The sequence below is a fragment of the Heloderma suspectum genome, chromosome 12 (genome assembly GCF_057233095.1).
Source record: "Heloderma suspectum isolate Gila_16-S chromosome 12, 16-S_ref, whole genome shotgun sequence".
In the NCBI taxonomy this organism is placed as follows: Eukaryota; Metazoa; Chordata; class Lepidosauria; order Squamata; family Helodermatidae; genus Heloderma; species Heloderma suspectum.
In genome coordinates, this window is record NC_139469.1 from 15,047,936 (window position 1) to 15,071,168 (window position 23,233).

A 23,233-nucleotide genomic window follows, 5' to 3' on the forward strand; every position below is an offset into this window, starting at 1 on the left:
TCAGGAGTCTATTCCTTTCTATCCACAATCCATCTCTTCCTCCTGTCATAAGGTTCCTCACAGCCCATACCATAGATTACACCAGACATATGCTTTTAGTTTAACATGAATTCACTATTAGGAAAATCTACTTAAAATTGTGATTAATACTGGGGGGAAATGATCTAAGGTTTTTCTCTCTCTAGTTACTAGAATTCCATGATAGTGAATTCCTAAAAAGCTGACATCTGGTATAAGTGTTTGTGATATAAGTAAAGGAGGAAACTGAAGACACGCCATAATGCATTTTGTGGGCAAACCATTCAGTGAAAACTTGAAGAACTTTTACATATAAAAAAACTTTTATTTTTAAAATCTGCTGTAAAACCATGAAGCCACTCAAGGTAAGAATGTATGTACATGTAATTTCTTCTATATACAGGGTTCTCTGAGAAGAGAAAAATGTTTATAGCGTGTTACTACTGCAATGCAACTATACTGGTATAAATGGCTAGTGAATCATTCCCTGAAAGCACAAATGGAGGCAGAGCTGGACCAATAGACAGAATAGGCAGTTTCTTGGGTTGTCAAAATTCAAGAGGTGCTGGATTACTCTATTTCCCACAAAGAGTACTCAAAGGGTCTTGGAGAGGAACTTAATGGCAGTTCACTTGCACTGTTTGCAAGGCAAATGTCCTTGGATTTGTACTGATGTCATGATGCAACATTTCCATCGATTTGAAGATCCTATGACTTGGCATGTTGTAGGGAAGGAGGAGATTGACAAGTTTTAACTCATTCACACATCTTTGTAATCACTCTGAGGGCCTGCCTGTCCATTTGATAAAGTTGCTATCCCTTTACAACACAGAATGGTTATTTGAGCTTTTAGTCTGGCAAAACTAAGGAAAGTTTCATGATAAACTGGGATTCTAAAAAAACAACGGTCACAATAGCATTCACAACAAAATCAATGGTCATATATTCTAATTAAACATGAATAAGGGCTTGTTATTCTTGTGAAATCAGGTCTAGATTGGCTATATGCCTTATTGTAGGTCTTCCATGTGGACAATTCCAAGGGTGCTCAATTTCACCCATGTGGGTGATCAGTTTCTTCATCTCTTTTACGTTAAGTGCTGTTCCAACCATCACCTGTGGAAGAAAAAGACAAAAAATACATACAACACTGAGTACTATTGTCTTCTAATTTTAGTTGACTGTGTACCACCATTCCACTTCTTTCATCTTAAAAGGAACTTCCCTCCAAGGACACTGTGGCTCAGTTCTTACTGTATCTGCATTGTACCACTTCAGGACTGCAGGTTAGGGTTCAACATACCTGAATGCTCTTCCATACAAAAAAGCATCCCCTGCACACAGAAGATTAGTGTGTCAGGAGAAAGGTTACTAGAGTAGCCTTCTCCCTGTTAAATGCAAGGATTTATTTATGGTATGAAGGAACATTCAAGCCTGGGAACCCCAACAACATTCTGAAGTGGTAGAGCCCAAAGCAGGTTTGGCACCTTACTTAGAAGATGGCTGGTGATGCCCTGGTCAGCAACTAGCTTTCCTGGCAGGTCACTCTGAGAAGGCAGCAAGGGGTGGAGGGCCAGCACTTCAATCTACATTCCCTAAAGAGAATTGCCCAGCCAGTTTTGCTGTCAAATACCACTTTTCTCCCTACTGCTTTTTCACCTGTAAATTAATAAGGGTGGTGGCAGCAGACTTGGGCCAGGGACCTACAGTTGATAAATTACTAATCCCTGCAAAGCAAAGAAAAGATAGTAGCCCTCCTTCTGCTGTCATCTTGCCCCTTCAAGCTGCTTCATGATCTTCACAGATAAACCTGGAGAGGCAATGCTACCCATTAATTCAAAAGCAAGCAAACTGTGCATGATAAACATTAAATAGGCAGTGTGAATGGCTAGGTTGTCATTTAGCCATCCTGCAACAAAAAATTTAAAAAACAGAAAAACATTGAAAAAATACAAAACAGAGAGTATACAATATATTCACAAGCTGCTGAATAATTACAGCAATTGCAGTACTTACAGACTTTCTACATGCTCGAGAAGCAAACATCTGTCTTACTCTGGAAGGCCTGCACATCACTCCTGGGGAATCGCTTAGCATGAATATTAACTCCTCTATATCTTGTGGACCAAAAGTCCAGTTTTTGCTTGTTGGTAAAGAAATGAGCTTAACTCTTTGGGTTACTGGAGCTGGAAGACGTTATAATAATGATTTAATAGCCAATGTATCATCATAAAGGTAAAAAGGGATTTTTTTTAACATCACACAAATTATTCATGTTTATTTTAAATTGATCATAATTCCCCACTTGTAATCTAAAATTTGTACTTTAAGATGTTCACCTAGACTTTTATGCTTTTAATGTAACAAAACAGCATCAGTTGGGCATAGTGAGTGTGTGGGGGGGTGCGTGTGTGTGTATGGGTCTGTCAGTAAGTCAGTTAAAGGGGCTGTTTAAAAATAGAGGCTATCCCAGATATAATTGTAAAGTTGTATCATGTTTTACTTTGACATTGATTTTTTGTAGTTTTATTGCTTAATAAGGATTTAAAAATTGAATAATGTATATCTTAGAAATATGAAGCTGAGACAATCAGTTTTTAATATGATCTATCAAAGAGTACAACACAGGTTTTGATACCAGATGGGTCTGCATGCAGTAAAAGTAGTTTTGGTCATGACATCATTGCAGGAGAAACAGTTAACACAATTGTTTCACTTCCTGTTCTTTCACATCTCTATCTCGTCTGAAATAGAACTTTCACACCCCAGCCCCTCCAGAGATACACAGTGTTCCTTCATCAGAAGTTTGCATATGTTATGGGAATAGGAGGTAGAAACTGACTGAAACTTCTGTTCTTATGAGACAAGAGAGAGAAAAAGAGATGTGGAGAAACAGCAAGTGTGAAGAAATACAAAGAAATTACCTTGCATCTGAAGTTGCTCTCAGGACTGTTTCATATGTTACTTTAGCAGCACAAGAGTCACTTTCTCGTGGCTTGCTTCATCCCATGATGCTCCAGTAACATATGGATGAAGGAACCATAATGAACAGGTTATATCCCACCTGAATGCCAATTGCTCCCCCCTGGTAGGCAACACTGTTGTGGAAGGAACCACAGTACTGGGCACACCCACTTAGGGCACAATCCTATGCAGGTTTAGACAGAAGAAAATCCTACAACTCCCAGCATTCCCCAGCCAGCCATGCTAGCTGGGGAATGCTGGGAGTTGTAGGACTTTTTTCTATCTAAACCTGCATAGGATTGCATCCTTAGTTCCTTATTTCATACTGCATAACCCTATGGGAAGAAAGTGTCAAGCCATTGCTATTACTTGAATCTTAATGGGAGTAAGGGCCAAAGATATGAATTGGCTCTCACTCCACCTAAGATGCAATTTGAAGAAAGAACCACCATGGAATCTCATGTGCCAGCTCCTTTGCTGGAGTTCTAACATCTTTCTATAAGAAGGAAAACAGTAAAGATAAAGGCTAACAGATAAGCAACTAGTGTTGTGTCTAGTGACTGCCCTTGGAAGTTAAAAAATTAAGACAGCTGGAGATGAGAACTGGGTCACTATTCTACATTAATGATCCAGTGGTTTCAGCACATCTGAGAGGCTATGAAGGATGGCTGTATAAGCAACTGTGCCCCATTCACATCAATGGAATGGAACATCTCTATAAGCTGTTCCATCCCATTGCAATTGCTGGAGTTTTCCTCAACTATGAGGAGAAGGGAGTGCATGTGTTTGCACAACACTCTTATACACACACCAGAGCTCTGCATATGGATTAACAATTACGAGAAGTGGCATATGACATAAAGATGATTGCAGATGGGGGGGTGGGTATTCTGTCAGGCTAGGATCCAAAGAGCTACTTTAAGTTTCCCCAAGAACCTGGCCATGCTCAAATACCACAGAACTATTTTTAAAGTCCTTTCAGTTTCCTAAGAGACGTAGATAGGTATGTGCGAGTGTGAGAGAGAAAAAACATACAAACACACACACTGACCCTTGGGCATGGGAACTTGTGCAGTTCTTTGCATTCAATGTATTAGCTTGATGTTATGGTTTGCATCCTATTCTCCTTCAAAAACTGGTAAGAATTTTAGGCAGGAACTTACCATGTCCATCAATTTTAAAATCAAATCCATTTTTTCTGAAGATTTCCAGGTTTTCCATCAATATACTTTCATTTACAGCAGTTAAATTAAGATTCTGAGGCCTGAAAAAGTGGGGGGGGGGACACACAGAAAAAAACACAGTTGTGTCTGAAGTTAGGGTGACAATTGAATGGTCAATCTATATGGCCTTGATCAAGTTCACTTTTCTCTAGACACATTCTGACATAAGCTAATCTCTTTTGAAGGGTCAAGAGATTATTTAACATATACTTCACAGTGAAATGCTTAACACTTTCCTTGTTTTTTACATTTATTAACAGTCATGTCTCAAGCCCAGAGCAAGGGATTCAGGTAACCTAGTCTAGCCTAGCCTTTTATGCATCAGAGAACAGAGATCCCATTCTCATATTAAGTCCAATATCCACAGCAACTTGGAATATAAAGGTAACTAAACATGAATATTTCAAATACTGTAAAATCCATCATGTCAAGTGGTTGATTTTTACTATTTAATTCTAGTCTGATTATGTATGGAATCCATTTCCATCCAAAGGGTCTTGTTATCGTTTTTAGCCACATCTCACGCCATTCCAAGCAGATGCTTCTCTAAAAAGGCACAAATGTAAAAATAGGTTTATCGAATCACTATCATTCCGCTAAAACTTACTGATATTATTTAATACTTAAATAATCCTGCTTTGTACATCCACAGCATACAGTAAAAAGCAATAAAACTGGTAGTGATGGGAGGACCTTCACTGACTGCGCTGGGCTCATCTCAGACACTTTATCCTCCCAAAAGACACTTACGTGATAAGCTTCTGCCCCTGCAGAACAGTGTGCTCTTGTAGTATCTCAAAGTTGTATTTCTCATCTGAAGCATGCTGATCAATTATGAAGAGGTCAGAGTTCAGCTTGGTTATTATAAATCCTAAATTGAACTGGCCAATGACATCCATTTTAGCAAACATCTCTTTACTGTATATAGAGGGGAGAAAATAAGCAGGATAAAGGATCCTTCATGTACTTATGTTTAAGGGCAAAGTCTCTCCACACAAACTCCACTACTTACTATGAAGCACTTTATACATGAGCATTTTATCCCCGACAAGAAAACAAACACTAAAAAAGGCAAGAGAGCTGAAATCTCTTCTACGACATGCGTTGACATATCTATGAAGGTTCTCTTCATCAATGTTGTTATAGTATATGTAAATACTTGCCTTTTTTAAGTATTTAAAGCTCTTCACATATATTATCTCAGTAAACCTCACAACAATCCTATAAGGTTGGTCAGCAGTATTTCCTCTTTATTAAAGATGGCAAGAGGATGAGGGTGACAGATAGTGGCTTACCTAAGGCCATCTCTCTGAAGCAAGCTGCTAGGATTTTAAAGGGAGATCTGAACCAGGGATTTCCTGGTTCACAGCTCACTCTTAGCCACTATGCTTTAGTGGTTCTACTAGCATATTCACAACCCATTGGCTGCAAGGGTTGTGGAGAAGCAAGTGGTTGATTTGTTCCAGTGTCACAGTGGGCCTTTATTAGGCAAAAGAGATACACTTCCATTGGCTTACACTTCTATTGGCAACATTCTGATGTTACAGAATGGCTAGTCAGCCTATACAGAAGAGAGTGCAATGTTAAGAAGGACTGGGGAGATCTTTAGAACTAGAATCTCAAGGTTCACCAGTAGCATTTGTTAAATTGGCTATACACTGTGGATTTTTTTAATGACAACTTACTGATCAGATGAGCATTTTCAGAGCCTAACAATGAAACACAAACCGTTTACCCTTGCTGCTTATTTATATCTGCCATCGGGTGGAGAGGGGTGCATGTCAGAAATGCAACACTGCTCTGCAGGATTAATCTTGCAATGATTTTCTTTATGACTGTTGAGAGCACATGTTTGCCAAATTATTAAAAAGTAGGGACCCACAAAGCTAGAATGTCCAGCTCTAAGCAGGACTAAGTCTCCCCAACCTCCCTAGCTCTTCATCGATGCACACAACTCAGGCCATACTTGTGCCACAAGCTGGAAGCAAGGACAGTTCCCTTAAAAGACTAGCAGCTTGCTCCAGAGAGCATCGCAGTGGCTTCTGAGAAGCTTCCCCATTCATCTTCATGTTAAGGGCTGACCTGCATGCACATCCCCACTATATGATGCAAAACTGTCCCTCACACTGAAGCACAAAAGGAAGCCCCTGCTCACATGAGAGCTCCAGATGCACATGAAAGGAGTTTTGCATGAAGGCCTAGGATGGGAAGTTATGGCTTGCGGTGGATGGGAAAGAGGTTCCCCTACTTCAGGGATGAATTCCCAGCCACAGCCAAAACTTAAGTTTTGCTATTCTGATCCCAGGGCTATAGCAGTTCTTGAATATTAAGTACCCCTACTCCCCAACCAGACACTGGCTAACAGAGAAATTAAAGAGGCAGAGGCAAATACCTTATTTCTTTTCTTAATTCATTCTCGGCCGTTTCATTTTCTCCTGGACTAATTTTCGCCCTAAATTTTCTGTAATTCAACATTTCTGCTTTCGTTTCCTGCTGCTGAATTAGCTTCTTTATTCTGTCTGTCAGCGTGCTCAGAGAGAACTCCAGTGGTATGGTTCTCTTTTTCACTTCCATAGGTATATCGTACTGCGATGGTAGGACTACAGAATCCTGAACTTCTTTTGTCTCTGTTGAATTGGCTACCTTTGAAAAGGACTGGCTGATCTTAAGACGTTTCACTTTGGGAGATGAACTGTTGGCCTGTTGGGATAACCCACTCCGTTTGTCTGGGTTTGATTCATGTTCTGCTCCACAGAACTGCCCCCTAATCTCAATACCACCGCTTTGAATTTCTTCTCTGAAAACCTGGCTTTCTTCTTCAGGGGAGCTAACTGCACTTTCACAGCTGAAACAGCTACCGAGATCCGGAGTGCTTAAACCCACATCTGACTCTGTCGAGGCACTACCACAACCAGAATCTGTATCTTCTGCTGTTTTCTTGAAATTTCTACCAGCCGGGATGGATGCACTTGAATCCATCTCACCTCCACCCTCAGCTTCCTTGCTAGAGGCAGTCTTCTTATTTGGAGAATCCAAAATGTTAAAAAATGTCAGAAGTTTTCTCTGACCTGGAGAACTGCGTTGCTGTTTGTTATTTTCAGCACTCTGAAAAGTGGTCTTTTTTTTTACTTGGGGAAGAGAGAAGGATTCCCTAAGTCTGGCTACAGTCATTGCTATTTTTGCTTTTCCACTCAGATTCTGAGGCAAGGAATCAAACGATGTTTTACAGATAGGTGTTTCTGCCTCATTTCGAAGCACCATTTTAAAGTTTCCTAAGAAAGGACAAGGAGAGAACAGCTTTAAGTTGCAATTTAAGAATTAACATACAGGAATATATCAAGACTCTAATAATGGACTCAGATGCTCTATTCATAGAAAGAACAGTCAGGGGGCGCACAAACCACAGACAGGTTGTGGAAATGCGGAGCTCTAGTTCATATAAAGCAGAATAAAGGAATTCCTATCGGCTAGTTAATGATATCTTAAATATTGGAAAGGTACAGCAATTAAGCCCCTTCATGGATCACTGCCTTGTTGTGGCGAAGGGGCTTGCGTAACTCAGTGAAGCCATAAGCTATGCCGTGCAGGGCCACCCAAGACGGACAGGTCATGGCGGAGAGTTCTGACAAAATGTGGTCCACTGGAGAAGGAAATGCCAACCCACTCCAGTATTCTTGCCAAGAAAACCCCATGGAACGTATCACAAGGCTAAAAGAGATGACGCCGGAAGATGAGACCCTCAGGTCGGAAGGTGTCCAATATTCTACTGGGGAAGAGCAGAGGGTATTTCCAAGTAGCGCCAGAAAGAGTGAAGCGGCTGGGCCAAAGCCGAAAGGACACTCAGCTGTGGATGTGTCTGGTGGTGAAAAGAAAATCCGATGCTGTAAAGAACAATATTGTTTAGGAACCTGGAATGTAAGATCAATGAATCAAGGTAAGCTGGAGGTGGTCAAACGTGAGATGGCCAGATTGAACATCGACATCTTGGGAATCAGCGAACTAAAATGGACAGGCATGGGCGAATTTAATTCAGGTGACCATCATATCTACTACTGTGGGCAAGAATCCCTTAGAAGAAATGGAGTAGCACTCATAGTCAACAAAAGGGTGGGAAAAGCAGTACTGGGGTACAATCTCAAAAACGATAGAATGATCTCAGTACGAATCCAAGGCAAACCATTCAACATCACAGTAATTCAAGTCCAACCACTGATGCCGAAGAAGCTGAGGTTGATCGGTTCTATGAAGACCTACAACACCTTCTAGAACTAACACCAAACAAAGATGTCCTCTTCATCATAGGGGATTGGAATGCTAAAGTAGGAAGTCAAGAAATCACCGGGATAACAGGCAGGCATGGCCTGGGTGTACAAAATGAAGCAGGACAAAAGCTAATAGAGTTTTGCCAAGAGAACACGCTGATCATAGCAAACACTCTTTTCAACAGCACAAGAGACGACTCTACACTTGGACATCACCAGATGGTCAATATCAAAATCAAATTGATTATGTCCTTTGCAGCCAAAGATGGAGAAGCTCTATACAGTCAGTAAAAACAAGACCTGGAGCTGACTGTGGCTCAGATCATGAGCTTCTTGTTGCAAAATTTCGGCTTAAATTGAAGAACGTAGGGAAAACCACTAAACCATTCTGGTATGACCTAAATCATATCCCTTATGAATATACAGTGGAGGTGAGGAATAGATTTCAGGGATTAGACCTGATAGACAGAGTGCCTGAGGAACTATGGACGGAGGTCCGTAACATTGTTCAGGAGGCAGCAACGGAATGTATCCCAAAGAAAAAGAAGTGCAAGAAAGCCAAGTGGCTGTCTGATGAGGCTTTACAAGTAGCTGACAAAAGAAGGGAACCGAAAAGCAAGGGAGAAAGGGGAAGATATATCCAACTGAATGCAGAGTTCCAGAGAATTGCAAGGAGAGACAAGAAGGCCTTCTTAAATGAACAATGCAAAGAAATCGAGGAAAACAACTGAATGGGAAAGACTAGAGATCTCTTCAAGAAAATTGGAGATCTCAAGGGAACGTTTTGTGCAAAGACGGGCATGATAAAGGACAAAGAAGGCAGGGACCGCACAGAAGCAGATGAGATTAAGAAGAGGTGGCAAGAATACACAGAAGAACTATACAGGAAAGATCTGAATGTCCCTGATAGCCAGGAGAGTGCAGTCACTGAACTTGAGCCGGACATCCTCGAGAGTGAAGTCAAGTGGGCCTTAGCAAGCATTAGTAACAACAAAGCTAGCGGAGATGACAGTATTCCAGCTGAGCTATTTAAAATCCTAAAAGATGATGCTGTTAAAGTGCTGCATTCAATATGCCAACAAATTTGGAACACTCAACAATGGCCGCAAGACTGGAAAAGGTCAGTTTACATTCCAATTCCAAAGAAGGGCAACGCCAAAGAGTGTTCAAACTACCACACAATTGCGCTCATTTCACATGCCAGCAAGGTGATGCTCAAAATCCTACAAGCTAGGTTTCAGCAGTATGCGAACCGAGAACTACCGGAAGTACAAGCGGGGTTTCGAAGAGGCAGAGGAACTAGAGATCAAATCGCCAACATTCGCTGCATCATGGAGAAAGCAAGAGAATTCCAGAAAAACGTCTATTTCTGCTTCATTGACTACGCTAAAGCCTTTGAATGTGTGGATCACAACAAACTGTGGCAAATTCTTAAAGTGATGGGAATACCAGACCACCTTACCTGTCTCCTGAGAAACCTGTACGAGGGTCAAGAAGCAACCGTAAGAACTGGACATGGAACAACCGAGTGGGTCAAAATTGGGAAAGGTGTATGACAAGGCTGCATATTGTCACCCTGCTTATTTAACTTATATGCAGAGTACATCATGAGAAATGCCGGGTTGGATGAATCACAGGTCGGAATTAAGATTGCTGGGAGAATTATCAACAACCTCCGATATGCAGACGATACCACGCTAATGGCAGAAAGCGAAGAGGATCTCAAGAGCCTCTTGTTGAGGGTGAAAGAGGAGAGTGCAAAAGCTGGTTTGAAACTCAACATTAAAAAAATGAAGATCATGGCATCTGGCCCCATCACTTCCTGGCATATAGAAGGGGAAGAAATGGAAGCAGTGACAGATTTTACTTTCCTGGGCTCCAAGATCACCGCAGATGGTGATTGTAGCCATGAAATTAAAAGACGCTTGCTCCTTGGGAGGAAAGCTATGGCAAACCTAGACAGCATAGTAAGAAGCAGAGACATCACCTTGCCGACAAAGGTCCATCTAATCAAAGCTATGGTTTTCCCAGTAGTAATGTATGGCTGTGAGAAATGGACTATAAGGAAGACTGAGCGCCGAAGAATTGATGCTTTCGAACTGTGGTGCTGGAGAAGACTCTTACGAGTTCCCTGGACTGCAAGGAGGTCAAATCAGTCCATCCTAAAGGAAATCAACCCTGAGTGCTCATTGGAAGGACAGATCCTGAAGCTGAAGCTGAAATATTTTGGCCACCTAATGCGAAAACTCTCTGGAAAAGACCCTGATGCTGGGAAAGACTGAAGGCAAAAGGAGAAGGGGACGGCAGAGGATGAGATGGCTAGATAGTATCACCGATGCAATGAATATGAACTTGAGCACACTCCGGGAGAGAGCGCAGGACAGGAAGGCCTGGCGTGCTATGGTCCATGGGGTCATGAAGAGTCGGACACGACTGAACGACTGAACAACAACAACAGCAGCAATTAATCACTTCAGTGATTATGCAATCATTCTGCAAGTCTACTCAGGAGTTTGTCCCATTAAGCTCAGTGAGACTTACTCTCAAGCAAGGGTGTCTAGGACTGCAGAACAGGATTGCAGAATTAAAATTGTGTTTGGCTTACTAAACGTGACTGCAATACTCCCAGGTAACTTAGTAAGCTCCACTGAACACAACAGGGCTTACTTTTGAGAAAGTATGCATAGGATTTCACCGTGCATGTAACCTAATACAATTAAGCTGATTTACTTGGACCAGCAGACAAATTAGCCATGTACCCTTAAAAGCTGCTATGTCAATATGGAGATGGATTTTATTTAAACATCATTCCTATCATTCCTACCTCCAACATCTGGCAACTTCTGATTGATGACAAGTTTATTAACATCACTGCCAAACATCCCAATCATTGAAGTTTTTAGAATTGCTAATAAAAGTTTCTCTTCCTGCAGCAGTATTTGCCTTTTGTCGGGCGTCACATTAATGTCAACACATTCTAAAAACAAAAACAACATTAATGATGGTGGAGAGAGAGAGATTTTTTCGTCTTTCTACTGGAAAAAAAACCCTCTAATCCACACACATTTTTGTCCTGCTTATTTCAGTATATATCAAAATTACAACTGTAGAGCCACTTTACCCACGGCTCTCCCATTCATTTAGAATTTGTCATCATATCTGCGGTCATGATTGTGCTAAAACTGTAAATAAAGTAGCAGCAGCGGAGAAAAAAACAGGCTTGCATTTAGTACTTTCTTGATTTCCCCAATTAATTTTTGCATTTTTTATTTCCTATCAAGAAGGATAATTTTAAGACTGTAAAACTCTTCCCAGTGGATGGATACACACACACACACGCACGCACACACCCCAACTTACATCTCAGTACTAAAACATTTACTTGAAACAGGCTTGTCAGCCTTTGAACTAGTTCTGCCCTTTATCAGCAAGGGATGCTTAAGCGCATGCCATAAAAATCTTCACCTGCTGATTTCTGCATATCATATTCCAGTTAAAGGGAAAGAAGCAGGCCAGGCTGGTGTATTTTTGTCTGTTTGTGCCAACTGGCAACTCTTCTCAGAACTAATATCCATTGGAATCAAGGAAATTGACTTCCAACCAAACTGCCTAGAGCCAGGGTGTTAACCCCAAATGCTAATCAACAACACACATATTTATTCTTACAATTTTTTTTCAGAGAAATGTGTGACTCACCAGAATCTGTGCATATGTTGAGAACGATAAATGGATACTGGTGTCTATTGTACATGTGGTACACTTCATTCACAACTTTGGAAACCTGACCAGGAAAGATAAAAAAAAGGTACCATATACAGATTTCCATTTGTGCTTGTTGCAATTCAGTCTAAGTAAAACAAAATCAAAATCTTAATTTGCCCATTTTTATGATACTGAGAATGGCAAGATAAACTAGAGGCTGAATGCTCGAGTTAGAAGTTAAAACTAAGAAACCATTTGAGTTGAGAGAACCGTACCTTTGTTGGATCACATGGCCGCTGGTTAATAAAGAAGAACTGTCTGTCTGTGGTGCTTCTCCCAACGCCATGATCACAATGGGAAACAAACCCTGTGATACTGTTTAAAATTATTATGTCAAGAATAGGGTTCCACAGAAGACAAACAGAAGAAAAGCAGTGTAATTTGACACACACATTTTTTAAAAGACTAAAGTTGGGGTTTGTGGAGATGCCCAGCTGCCATCAGATCACAGTCAACCTGTAACACTCCAACTTAAGTCTGCCACCATCTTTCAATTTACCCTAACTGTTGAGCAAGAGGAACTACATGAGTTGCAAGTTAATGTTCACCCTGGGGGAGGGCAACCACCTTCTAACTCCCCAGTCATCACTGAATTCAGTCTGTTTTTCCCTTAACTCTCCTTGGTCGAAGTGTATACCATGGAAGCATGATCTGGCATGTAGGGGAAAGAACCTTTGAGTTGTCAAAAATATGCAGTCAAATCCCAGGTTCCAAATTAAGAAGCTTTATTAAGATTACAGCTCAAGACATAAAGGGACGAAGGGGAGAAAAACCAATAGGTCTCATAAAAAAAGAAAACAAAACTCTAAATAACCCAAGGTAGACAATCTTAAAGATCTGTCCATCTCAGACCTGCTTGCAAGGAGCAAGCATCACCCAAAATGTTCAGAAACTAACACATTTTCATTGGAAATCATTCTCGTTTTGAAACAGGCGGAACCAGAGGAAGGAGTTGACAGGGGAAACTGATCTTCCATTCAGGCATAAATATGGAGGTTGGCATGCCTCTAGTGCAAAGTTTTGACACTCCGGACATGGCAAGTACAACACACATACAGAGAGGCGCCTAGGGAGATGGGTCACTGGCATCTTTCCACAATCCAGGAAGGTGTAAGTGAAAGGGGAGAACTGGGAGATAATTTCCAGTCTTCTCTTGGCAAAACAGAAAAATGCTTGAAATATGACAGGTACATCGCTATGCAATGAGGAAGCTAGGTACATAGGTACATTTCTTAAGAGACAAGTATTGCATTCTCAGAGCTTTCTCCACAGGGTTCTCCATGCAAATTTTATCACGGTGGGTATACCCATATCAAGAAAATAATTGTCCCCACTTCCTTTAACATAAAAGTTAAATGGAGGACTCAGCTTATAATGTTCATTCTTTTGATCCAATTACCTTTAAACTATGGGGAAACAATGCTGAAAGCTGAATCCTCTGCTTGTCTGACCAAGCATGGCCAACATGCCTGTCAAAATGATCTAGGTTTTCAAACAGGACTCTCATGGCCTCATTTTACTTAAGCCTGATTACTAAAACTTTGTCTCCAATGCTAATATAAACGAAGAATGCAGTCATTTTTGTTCATTATCTCAATTGGCCCTGGATGGAAATTAAGAAGACTAATAGAGGTGACTGACACACTTGGATCTTGAACTTTTAGGTCACTAAACATGAGAAAGCTATTCAGATAGTGGGTGCTTACAATCTTCTACTTACGTATAAAACTTGGTTGGCATATCAGAAAAATTCAGGCCATATTCTTCACAGATAGCATCATTCGGAGGTAACTGAACAAAAGGAACCAGGCTTTGCACCTAGAATATAAACAGTAGTTACTAGGATTCTTACCTTCTATGATCTGATTTGCACAATCACCACAGCTTAAACAAGCTACAGTGGCTTGTTGGGCTATTTGAGGGTTGTTTTCCCCCTCCAACAAGCCATGCCACCTGGGTTCGGATGACAAAACAAGCTGCACCTGGGCAGGTAATTTTGAAAATGGTGCCTGGCATGCGTCGCAGCTTGTTTAAGCCATGGTGATCGTGTGAACCAGGCCTATGTTTCGCACATAATGCTAACCCATAGTTTATTTAACCCACAGTTTGTTACCCTACACAGGGTTTGTCTGGTAGACAAACCATGGTTTGTTTTCCCATTTCCTTTCACCTTTGCCCCCTCCCTGTATCCCAAATGCCTTTGCAGCACTGCAGTATTGGTACACAGTGCATCTGGGTTTTTTGACAGCTCTTGCCCACTGCCTCTGTAGCCTAGCATTAACAACCTATGAACAACGTTCTGGGTTCACATAATGACAACCCATGGTTTAAAGAATCCAGAGTTCGCCACCTAACAACAAACCATGGGTTCCCTTTCTCGGTTGTTTGTGGTTAACAAAGCATGGTTTGTTAGCATAGCCGTGTTCACACATCACGAAAACCCAGAATTCAGCAACCTATATCGTGGGTTATCTATTTATTTATTTTATTAAATTTCTTAATCGCCCATCTGGTTGGTCACCCAGCCATTCTGTACAACAGTACAATTTAAAACACTAAAGTTACACATTAAAACATCTAAAAACGCCCTAACCCACCCCAAATGCCTGCCTGAACAACCACGTTTTCAATGTGTGATGGAAGCTCATTAAAGAGGGGGCATGGTGGAGTTCCCTAGGGAGGGAGTTTCACAGAGTGGGGGCTACCACAGAGAAGGCCCTCTCCCTCATCCTCACCAGCCTAGCTGTCCTGGCTGATGGGACAGAGGGAAGGCCATTTGAGGCTGATCTTGTTGAGCAGCCTGTCTGGTGTTGCTGGAGGCACTCCTTGAAATAGGCTGGGCCGGAACCGTATAGAGTTTAAAGGTCAAAACCAACACCTTGAATTTGGCCCGGAAAACAACTGGTAACCAGTGCAACTCCTTCAGCACTGGAGTGATGTGATCACACCAGCGGCTGCCTTTAACCAGGTGAGCTGCCATGTTCTGCACCAGCTGCAGCTTCCGAACCATCTTCAAGGGTAACCCCACGTAGAGTGTATTACAGTAGTCTAGACAAGAGGAGACCAGGGCATGTACTACTGATGGGAGCAGATGGTAGGGAAGGTAGGGGCGCAGCCGCCATATCAGATGGAGTTGGTACAGCACTGTCTGGCTCACAGCTTACACCTGAGCCTCCATGGACAGCTGGGAGTCTAGAATGACCCCTAGGCTGCGGACCTGGTCTTTCAAGGGTAGCCGTACCCCATTCAACACCAGGTCAACACCCCCCAACCTCCTCTTGTTTCCCACCAAAAGTACCTCAGTCTTGTCAGGGTTCAGCTTATTCCTCCCCATCCAGCCACTCACCGTCTCCAGACATTTGGACAGGGATTCTACAGCCAACCCTGGTGAAGATCTAAACGAGCTGCGTGTCATCCATATATTAACGACACCGCACCCCAAGCCTCCTGAAGATAGCCCCCAGTGGCTTCACATAGATGTTAAATAGCATCAGGGAGAGGATGGAACCCTGTGGCACCCCATAAGTGAGCAGCCACGGGTCCGAAACCTCTTCTCCCAGCGCTACCCTCTGGTACCTGCCGGAGAGGAAGGATTGGAACCACCATAATACGTTGTCTCCAATGCCCAACCTCTCCAGGCGTCCAGGAGGATACCGTGGTTAACGGTATCAAAAGCTGCTGAGAGGTCGAGGAGAACAAGGAAGGAGCATTCACTCCTATCCAAGTCCTCCTCATATCATCCACTTAGTCAACCAACACTGTTTCTGTCCCATGCCCAAGCCTGAAGCTTGATTGAAATGGATCTAGATAAGTGTGAACCAGACCTATGTGTTCCTAGCACCTGCCCCTTTCTGCTGTCACCTACCCCTTTTATCCCGTGCCCTTTACCCATCATATGCGAAATTCTGGAAAATCCAAATATGACTGAATACAGCTCCAATCCTATATCTATTTACCCACTAGTAAGCCAATGAAATAAACATAACTTATTTCAGAGTAGACAAATATAGGATTGTGCTGTAAGTTATGCAAATGAATTCAAAACCAGAAAGCTAAATGTACAAAATTTATTTTTATCTGGATTGTAACAAAATCTCACAAGTTATGGGTATGAGGAGGCAATTTTCTTCCTATCATTAATTGTAGCACCTACTTTAAAGATAATGACGATGGTATTATGATTACCTGTTTTTGTCCAAATATTGCTCCAATGTTTTCCTTTAAGGTTGAGCTCCCAGTAGTGCATACCACAGGTTGCTTCTTCCCTTGGCCAACCTGATTGGTGCAGTTAATTCGAACTCCTGTTGAAATTATGCAATATGCTTGTAATACCTGAACCATTTTTGCATACTCCTAGTAAAAACAAAAAGGAAAATGATTATTTTCTAGCTAATACATAAAGTTAGGAAGATTCTACTTAGAATTTGTTTTTAAAAACCTACTTGTTTTAAAATCACAACTCATTCATTCAATTTATTCGTATTTGTGATCAAAGCCATTTCCTCCACCACTGTGAAGCATATTTTACTTCATGGCTTACCAGCCAGGTTCATCACAAAGAATGTTTTGGACGTAAAGAATGAGAGCCGCTTGCTCCCTGGGAGGAAAGCTATGGCAAACCTAGACAGCATATTAAAGAGCAGAGACATCACCTTGCCCACAAAGGTTCATATAATCAAAGATATGGTTTTCCCAGTAGTAACGTATGGCTGTGACAGCTGGACTATAAGGAAGGCTGAGCGCCGAAGAACTGATGCTTTCAAACTGTGGTGCTGGAGAAGACTCTTACGAGTCCCTTGGACTGCAAGGAGGTCAAATCAGTCAATCCTAAAGGAAATCAACCCTGAGTGCTCATTGGAAGGACAGATACTGAAGCTGAAGCTCAAATATTTTGGCCACCTAATGCAAAGAGAAGACTCACTGGAAAAGACCCTGATGCTGGGAAAGATTGAAGGCAAAAGGAGAAGAAGACAGCAGAGGATGAGATAGTTAGATACCATCACCAATGCAATGAACATGAACTTGAGCACACTCCGGGATAGAGTGGAGGACAGGAAGGCCTGGCGTGCTCTGGTCCATGGGGTCACGAAGAATCAGACACAACTTAACGACTGAACAACAACAGTGAACTGTATGAATAAAAGTCTAAGTTTTGAACTATAAAGCCCCCAGTTTAATCTCATGTCTTACATGTAAAACACATACATGTTAAGTATTATTATTGTTGATGCTACTATTACAAGCCATTAATAACTGCAGGTTAATGGGCAGTTTTACAGCAGTTCTTGAACAGCTCACGTTCAACTAGGTTCCTTTTTTTATTAAAGATGGCACTATGTGTCGATACAAAAATAACACACAAAATTTGACAGGAGATCTAAGCAATCTCCTAGTTTAGAAAAAAAAAGATTTGTTTTTTAGTTGGAAAGCATTCTAATCAAATGTTAACATACTGAATGGTAACCAAAGTACTTTATTCAGGTGTTAAGTTCTCCAGAATTTATAACAAAAACATATCTAGATGCACATTCAATCTGAAAGTCAAAGCACATCAAGCTACCGCTAAGTGTTTATATAGCATAACATGTTTATGTCAGGCCAGATTTATCTTATTATAGATGATGTCTAATGTGCCCATAGGTCCCACCCATTAAGGTTTTCTTGGTCCCAAAGAATTGTTCCTACTAAATGTTCTCCACATAGGACAAGGAGTTGAACCTCAGATCCACAGGCCAAATCCAGCTCATCTGGGCTCCCAATCCAGCACTCTGGGGTTCCCCAGATGGCCAAGCCCCACCCCCTTCCTAAAAGGTTGAAATGTCTCTCCTTAGTTAATGGCAGTCAGAGCGTTAAGCTAAAATATGCTGGACGTTTTGGTATTTTGGCCACACCGCCTTTCCTTTTGGCCCTGCCCACCACTAGAATGCAGCGCTCAAGAGCTTCTCCAAAATTCAATTCAGCATTCGGGCTGAAAGAGGTCAACACCCCTGATCTAGGACTTCCAGCAAGGCATATCTATGAAGGAAGCAGAGGTCTCTACCCTAGCTGAACTAGTTTCACACGTATTTATTTTTTGGATCCTGCTTTACCACCCAGCAAATGCTGGCAAAGGCCCACCTTTATTCAGTCTGAACAGCCCTAACTTTCAGTCTGTTTAAGGCCCTCAGAAGGATTCCTTACTTGCAGTCTTAAGAACAAGATTACCAGTAAGCTATCCCTACCTTCTTTATGTTGCGCTGAAATTCTTTATGCCGCACTGGCAACGTACAAAACAACTGCTGCACACTGACGGTTGTCCCCTGTTGCCGCGGGTAGGGGATTCTCAAAGTGATTTTCCCACTGTGGTCAAACACCAGGCGGGTTCCAACCTTTGCAGACTTGTGGCAAGTAAAAATGGAAACGTCACTGGGGGAAGAACACATATGGTTTTGTTATTAGTGAATAAATGTTAACAAGCTAAGAAAAAAGCGCCTATGCAACAATCTTAAATTTGAAAGCTGACACGTTCTTTTTTTTTTTTTTTACTTGGACTCCCATTCTGCTCTAAAATTCCTGCTGAAGTTGAAAGCATTGTGCGGTATAAGATTCCCCACCACCCCAATGCTTTAGCCAGAGCTCTGCACTTGTGAACAAGTATCTTACCTTAATGCGCATAGGGAACTCAGAGCTTCCCCTCGGAAGCCAAAGGTTTCAACATGTATCAGGTCAGAGAAGTCTTGTATCTTGGAAGTATAATGTTTTAGAGCTAATGAATAAATTTTAAAAATGGGAGAATGAATGAGAACAAGAAGAATTACATATTGTATATGATGGTCCACAGGAGAAAATAATTAACAATCCATTAAGAGGTATCATGCTTTATATCTATGGTGTCTTTTGGAATGTGGGGAATTCTTAGTTTATAAACCATTTGCGAACAGTCAGTATTCTCAACAATGATGCAGTCAGGTAACTACAGACTCTGGACTTAGAGAGCAATCCTGTGCCCCCCAGACAGCGTCTGGGGGACACAGGATATTTCAGTGACATGGCTCTGAGCTCAGAGCCAGGAAACCATGCTCCCTGTCCCCTGCCCCACCCCCTCACAGCCAGTGCGGAAATAACAGTGCTGGCTGCTGCTACAAGCTCACAAATGCAAGCTCATAGGGAGTGAAAGGGGGCATTCTGAGGGGCAGGGAGGGGAGGAGACTGGGGACATGGGGCTACGAGGTATCCCCAGCTATTCCCAGCTTCCTTTTCTCCCACAAGCCTCTGCTAGACATGCAAAATTGCCCATCTAGCTAAAATGCAGAGCAGGAGGTACGATTCTGCGTTACAGTCCGGAGGCTTACGAGTAACCAGGGCAGATCAGATTGGATTGTGTTCTTAATGGTCTTACTGGGCAGCCCTCTTTAAAAGGTAATATGCATTACTTCACTTACTTCAAAATGTGGTAAGCCAGCCACTGCTGCATTAGGGTCTCCCGCTCATTTGGTGGAAAGGGGGCCCTAGACATTTGACCCAAAGTCCTGCTCTGAATGCAACACTACTTCTTACTTTACTCAATAGTCAGCAGCTCCCTCCCAGAGAAGCAAAAGCCCACCATCACCAACCCTGCCAGCCCTGGCCTCAGATTCCTCAGGCCAGTTAGACTGGCAGGGACAAAAGGAGCAAAGACAGCTTTACACAGAGACTGGGTTTGCACAATTGCAGGAGTAAAAGAAGCCATCGTGGCTTCTCCTCCTTCCCCCGTGCGCACACTGGTTGTTCACACAATTACCCATGGCATGGCGGGGTGGCTTCGTACCCACCCCACAACCCCTACTGCACATCGTGGGTTATAGTGTGGGTACAAAGCCACCCCCACTGCACCACACACCAGGTTCGGATGGCATGCCAACCCACTCTGCAGCGCAGGTAATTATGTAAACAAGCAGTGCGCACACGGCACACACGGGGGTGGAGGGAGAAGTCACTATGGCTCCTTTTACCCCACGATCATGTAAACCCAGCCAGAGAAAACAGGGGTGAAAGTGGGGATGAGAAGCAGGAGAGATGGACACCACTTCCTTTCTGCCTCAAGTTATACCCACTCCCACTCTCCAACCCGCATAATAGGTAGATTGTGCTGAATATCCCGTTATCTGCAGTGGGGCCAAGGACATTCAACCCTGGTTCTCAAATATCTCACTCCATAATATAGCTGACTTGAAAAAATGTATTTGGAAGGTGAAATGGAATGCTATTGGAAATATTTATTAGTGGAGATAAAAAAAAAAAGTACTACTTCCAGAGGAAGTGGTTGGAAAAAATGCAACTTCACTGTGTCTGTGGTATGTTTGTGCTATATGATTTGGCTTACCACCCCAAACCTGTATTTAAAAGGTGAGATTAGTACCTAGGAATAATGATATTAAGTTCTTGTCTAGAAATACTGGATCTGCATATTTAAAAAGTCATGAACGACACCTTACTCAAGCCTGCAAAGTTTTCTTCTTCTACACCGCAACCATTATCAGCAACTTCAATGAGATCTGCTCCATAACCTTTAAGTTTCACCTCTACAAATTATAAAGAATATTTGTTAATCAAAGAGTTTTCAAGTAAAGATTACAAAACATCATCAAATCTATACATCTAATTTACAGCGTCACAGTAGCCTTCTATATATAATTCGTTTAACCTTAAATGTATGTTAGTCCATTCTTGGTCAAGAGCGTTTCTGATTACTTCTCTTCTGTTTTCCATTTTCCATTCTGAGGTCTTGCCTCCTTCAAATACCAGCATAGAGCAGTATAGTTTAAAAATACTAATATTGCTCCTGAAAAGGCTAAAAAGACCCCAACAACAGCAAGCTTACCAACACTAGTAGCACCAGCATCTATGCTATTTTCTACGAGTTCTTTCACTGCAGTACACAGATTCAGCACCACCTGTCCTGAACAGATCTGGTGAACCGATTTATGATCTATTGGCTTGATAGCTTTAGCAGGCTGTACACTTTAAATAAAAACAAAACCGGAGTTAGCTTTTCAATTAGGGCAATACACCAGGCCACAGTACAAATTACAAAACATTAACTGCAATAATCTTAAATATATATTTATTATACTTATTAAGAAAACCAAGCACCTCTAAAGCTCAATCTTAATAACACAATAACACTTTAAAAAATAAGAAGCTGGTTTTAAAATATTTCCAAACAGCCTGGAATTTAACAACTCACCTGGTAGCCAAAGGTGATCAGAAATTCCATGCAGGTGAGTGAGGGGTGGTGGAGGAGGAAGACATCTCTGACCTTGCACTCTCAGTCCACTTGGTTTTCATGCTAACCATGGCATGGAAGAAGGGAAGACCCTACCTCTGTGACTAGCACAGAAACCAACCAGCTTGGCAAAGGAGGGACAGATCCACTCTCTATAGAAGGCTTTAAAAAAAAAAAGTAGCCTACATTTCCATTCTGGTTGCAGAGGAGGGGTCTTCCCTTCCTCTGCACCTAGCATGGAAATACAGACCACTCATCTCTTAGCAGACTAGTCTTTGTAGGCTAGTAACTTCTGAGGGCTTATTTATAAGGCTGTTTTCAAGTTTACTCCAACTGATCAAGTACAATTCCCCTCCCTCCCAACCCACTCACCAAAGGAAAATATGATGAAGGGGTTTGGCTCAGTGGTAGAGCCCCTGCTTTACATGCAGAAGGTCCTAAGTTCAATCCCTGGCATCTCCAGGTAGGGTAGGGGAAATTCCTGCCTTGAAACCCTGGAGACCCACTGCTACCAGTCAGTGTCAACAATTCTGGGCTAGACAGACCAATGGTTTGACTCAGTATAGATAGATTCAAATCAAACACGAAGCGCAAGGAACCTATGATGCTGCTGTAGTTCGAAATCAGCATTTAAAGCTGTAGCAGCTTGAACATTGTTTAAACATTTGTAGTCTTCCAGATATAACTGGAGATTGTCTGGTACAACTCCTTTGTAAAATATATAGTGAAATCGTGAAATCGTAAGGCCTGATGTTGTTGGTTGAAAATTTATTTAATAGAACTAATTACAATTTGCACAAAAACACTCGGTTATTAGTCCAGTGGTCGGTTCCTTGCACTTACAGTGTTTGGTCTGAATCAGTTCTTTGGGAAACTCGTCTTTGTTGCTTGGCTCTGTGCAGGGCAGCTTCCTACATTCTTAATATCTGTTTCACGCAAACCGTCACTAAACGAACAACGGCGACTTTCTCCCTCCAAGAAGGCAGTCGGCCCCTATTTCTTGAGTTATTTCAAACAGCCATTTCCCAAAGCGGCGTAACAACACATACATTAAAAGATCGGACTACCCGGATCTACAGTACAAAATCAGGCTGCGATGCTATACAAGCTTACCTTGGGGAAACTTCCATGGTGTTGTTAGTTAGAGCCAAGGGCTGCTGAGAGGATCTACTCCCCCCCCCTTTTTTTTTTTTTTGCGCCTCACTGATTTTGAAAATAATTCAACGACAAAATGGAAATTATATGCAAACGAGCGTACCGGCCAGGACTCATTTCTCTCCCGCCCATCTTCCCAGAGACCTTTCTGAGAAAAGAATTCAGTAATAAGCACGGGGCTCGAGCGCAGCCGTCGCCTCAGCGCTCTCCGCTCAGCCCTCCTCCACCAGAATCCCCCCTCAGACAAGGGACGCGCAACCCCGGCCGCTCTCTTCTCCCAGCGCCCCCCGCAAGCCTCCAAGTGCGCCCGGTGCATCCTGGGTAAACAACAGCCTTTCCTCCAATCACCTCAACCAAGCCTTTTTCGGAACCTTCGCCTTTCCATTGGCTAATCTGCTCCACCAATGAAAGATGGGGGCGGGGGAGGAAACGTGTCTCCGCATTTACCGCGCAGAAGCAGAAAGCCATGTGGGTCGAATAACGCCTCGGGCGCTTCCGGGCTGTCACCGAACTAGCAAGCGCTCTCGCTATTTTTGTATAACGGTTGGGTTGGTCCTAATTCAGATGCGGCCCAGTTAAGGGGTTTTGTAATCTTTCTTAATGGG

General features: G+C 42.3%; 1 protein-coding gene across 2 annotated transcripts; it reads right to left on the bottom strand.

Annotated features, from left to right (window-relative positions):
- Positions 1–319: 319 nt before the first annotated feature.
- On the bottom strand, positions 320–22,917 carry PMS2 (PMS1 homolog 2, mismatch repair system component). Of its 2 annotated transcripts, none has more exons than XM_084818437.1 (15): positions 22,732–22,917; positions 21,069–21,208; positions 20,683–20,769; positions 18,872–18,974; positions 18,451–18,634; positions 16,415–16,582; positions 13,950–14,047; positions 12,445–12,544; positions 12,164–12,248; positions 11,292–11,444; positions 6,598–7,477; positions 4,956–5,123; positions 4,146–4,246; positions 2,035–2,204; positions 320–1,134 (listed from the first exon to the last, which is right to left on the bottom strand). In XM_084818437.1, exons 1-15 carry the CDS (start codon positions 22,758–22,760, stop codon positions 991–993), a joined length of 2,610 nt encoding a protein of 869 aa, XP_084674563.1. In that variant the 5' UTR covers positions 22,761–22,917; the 3' UTR covers positions 320–990. The 2 variants fall into 2 exon arrangements, with proteins under 2 accessions (XP_084674563.1, XP_084674564.1); XM_084818438.1 differs by having other exon boundaries at positions 22,587–22,917.
- Between the last annotated feature and the right edge of the window lie 316 nt (positions 22,918–23,233).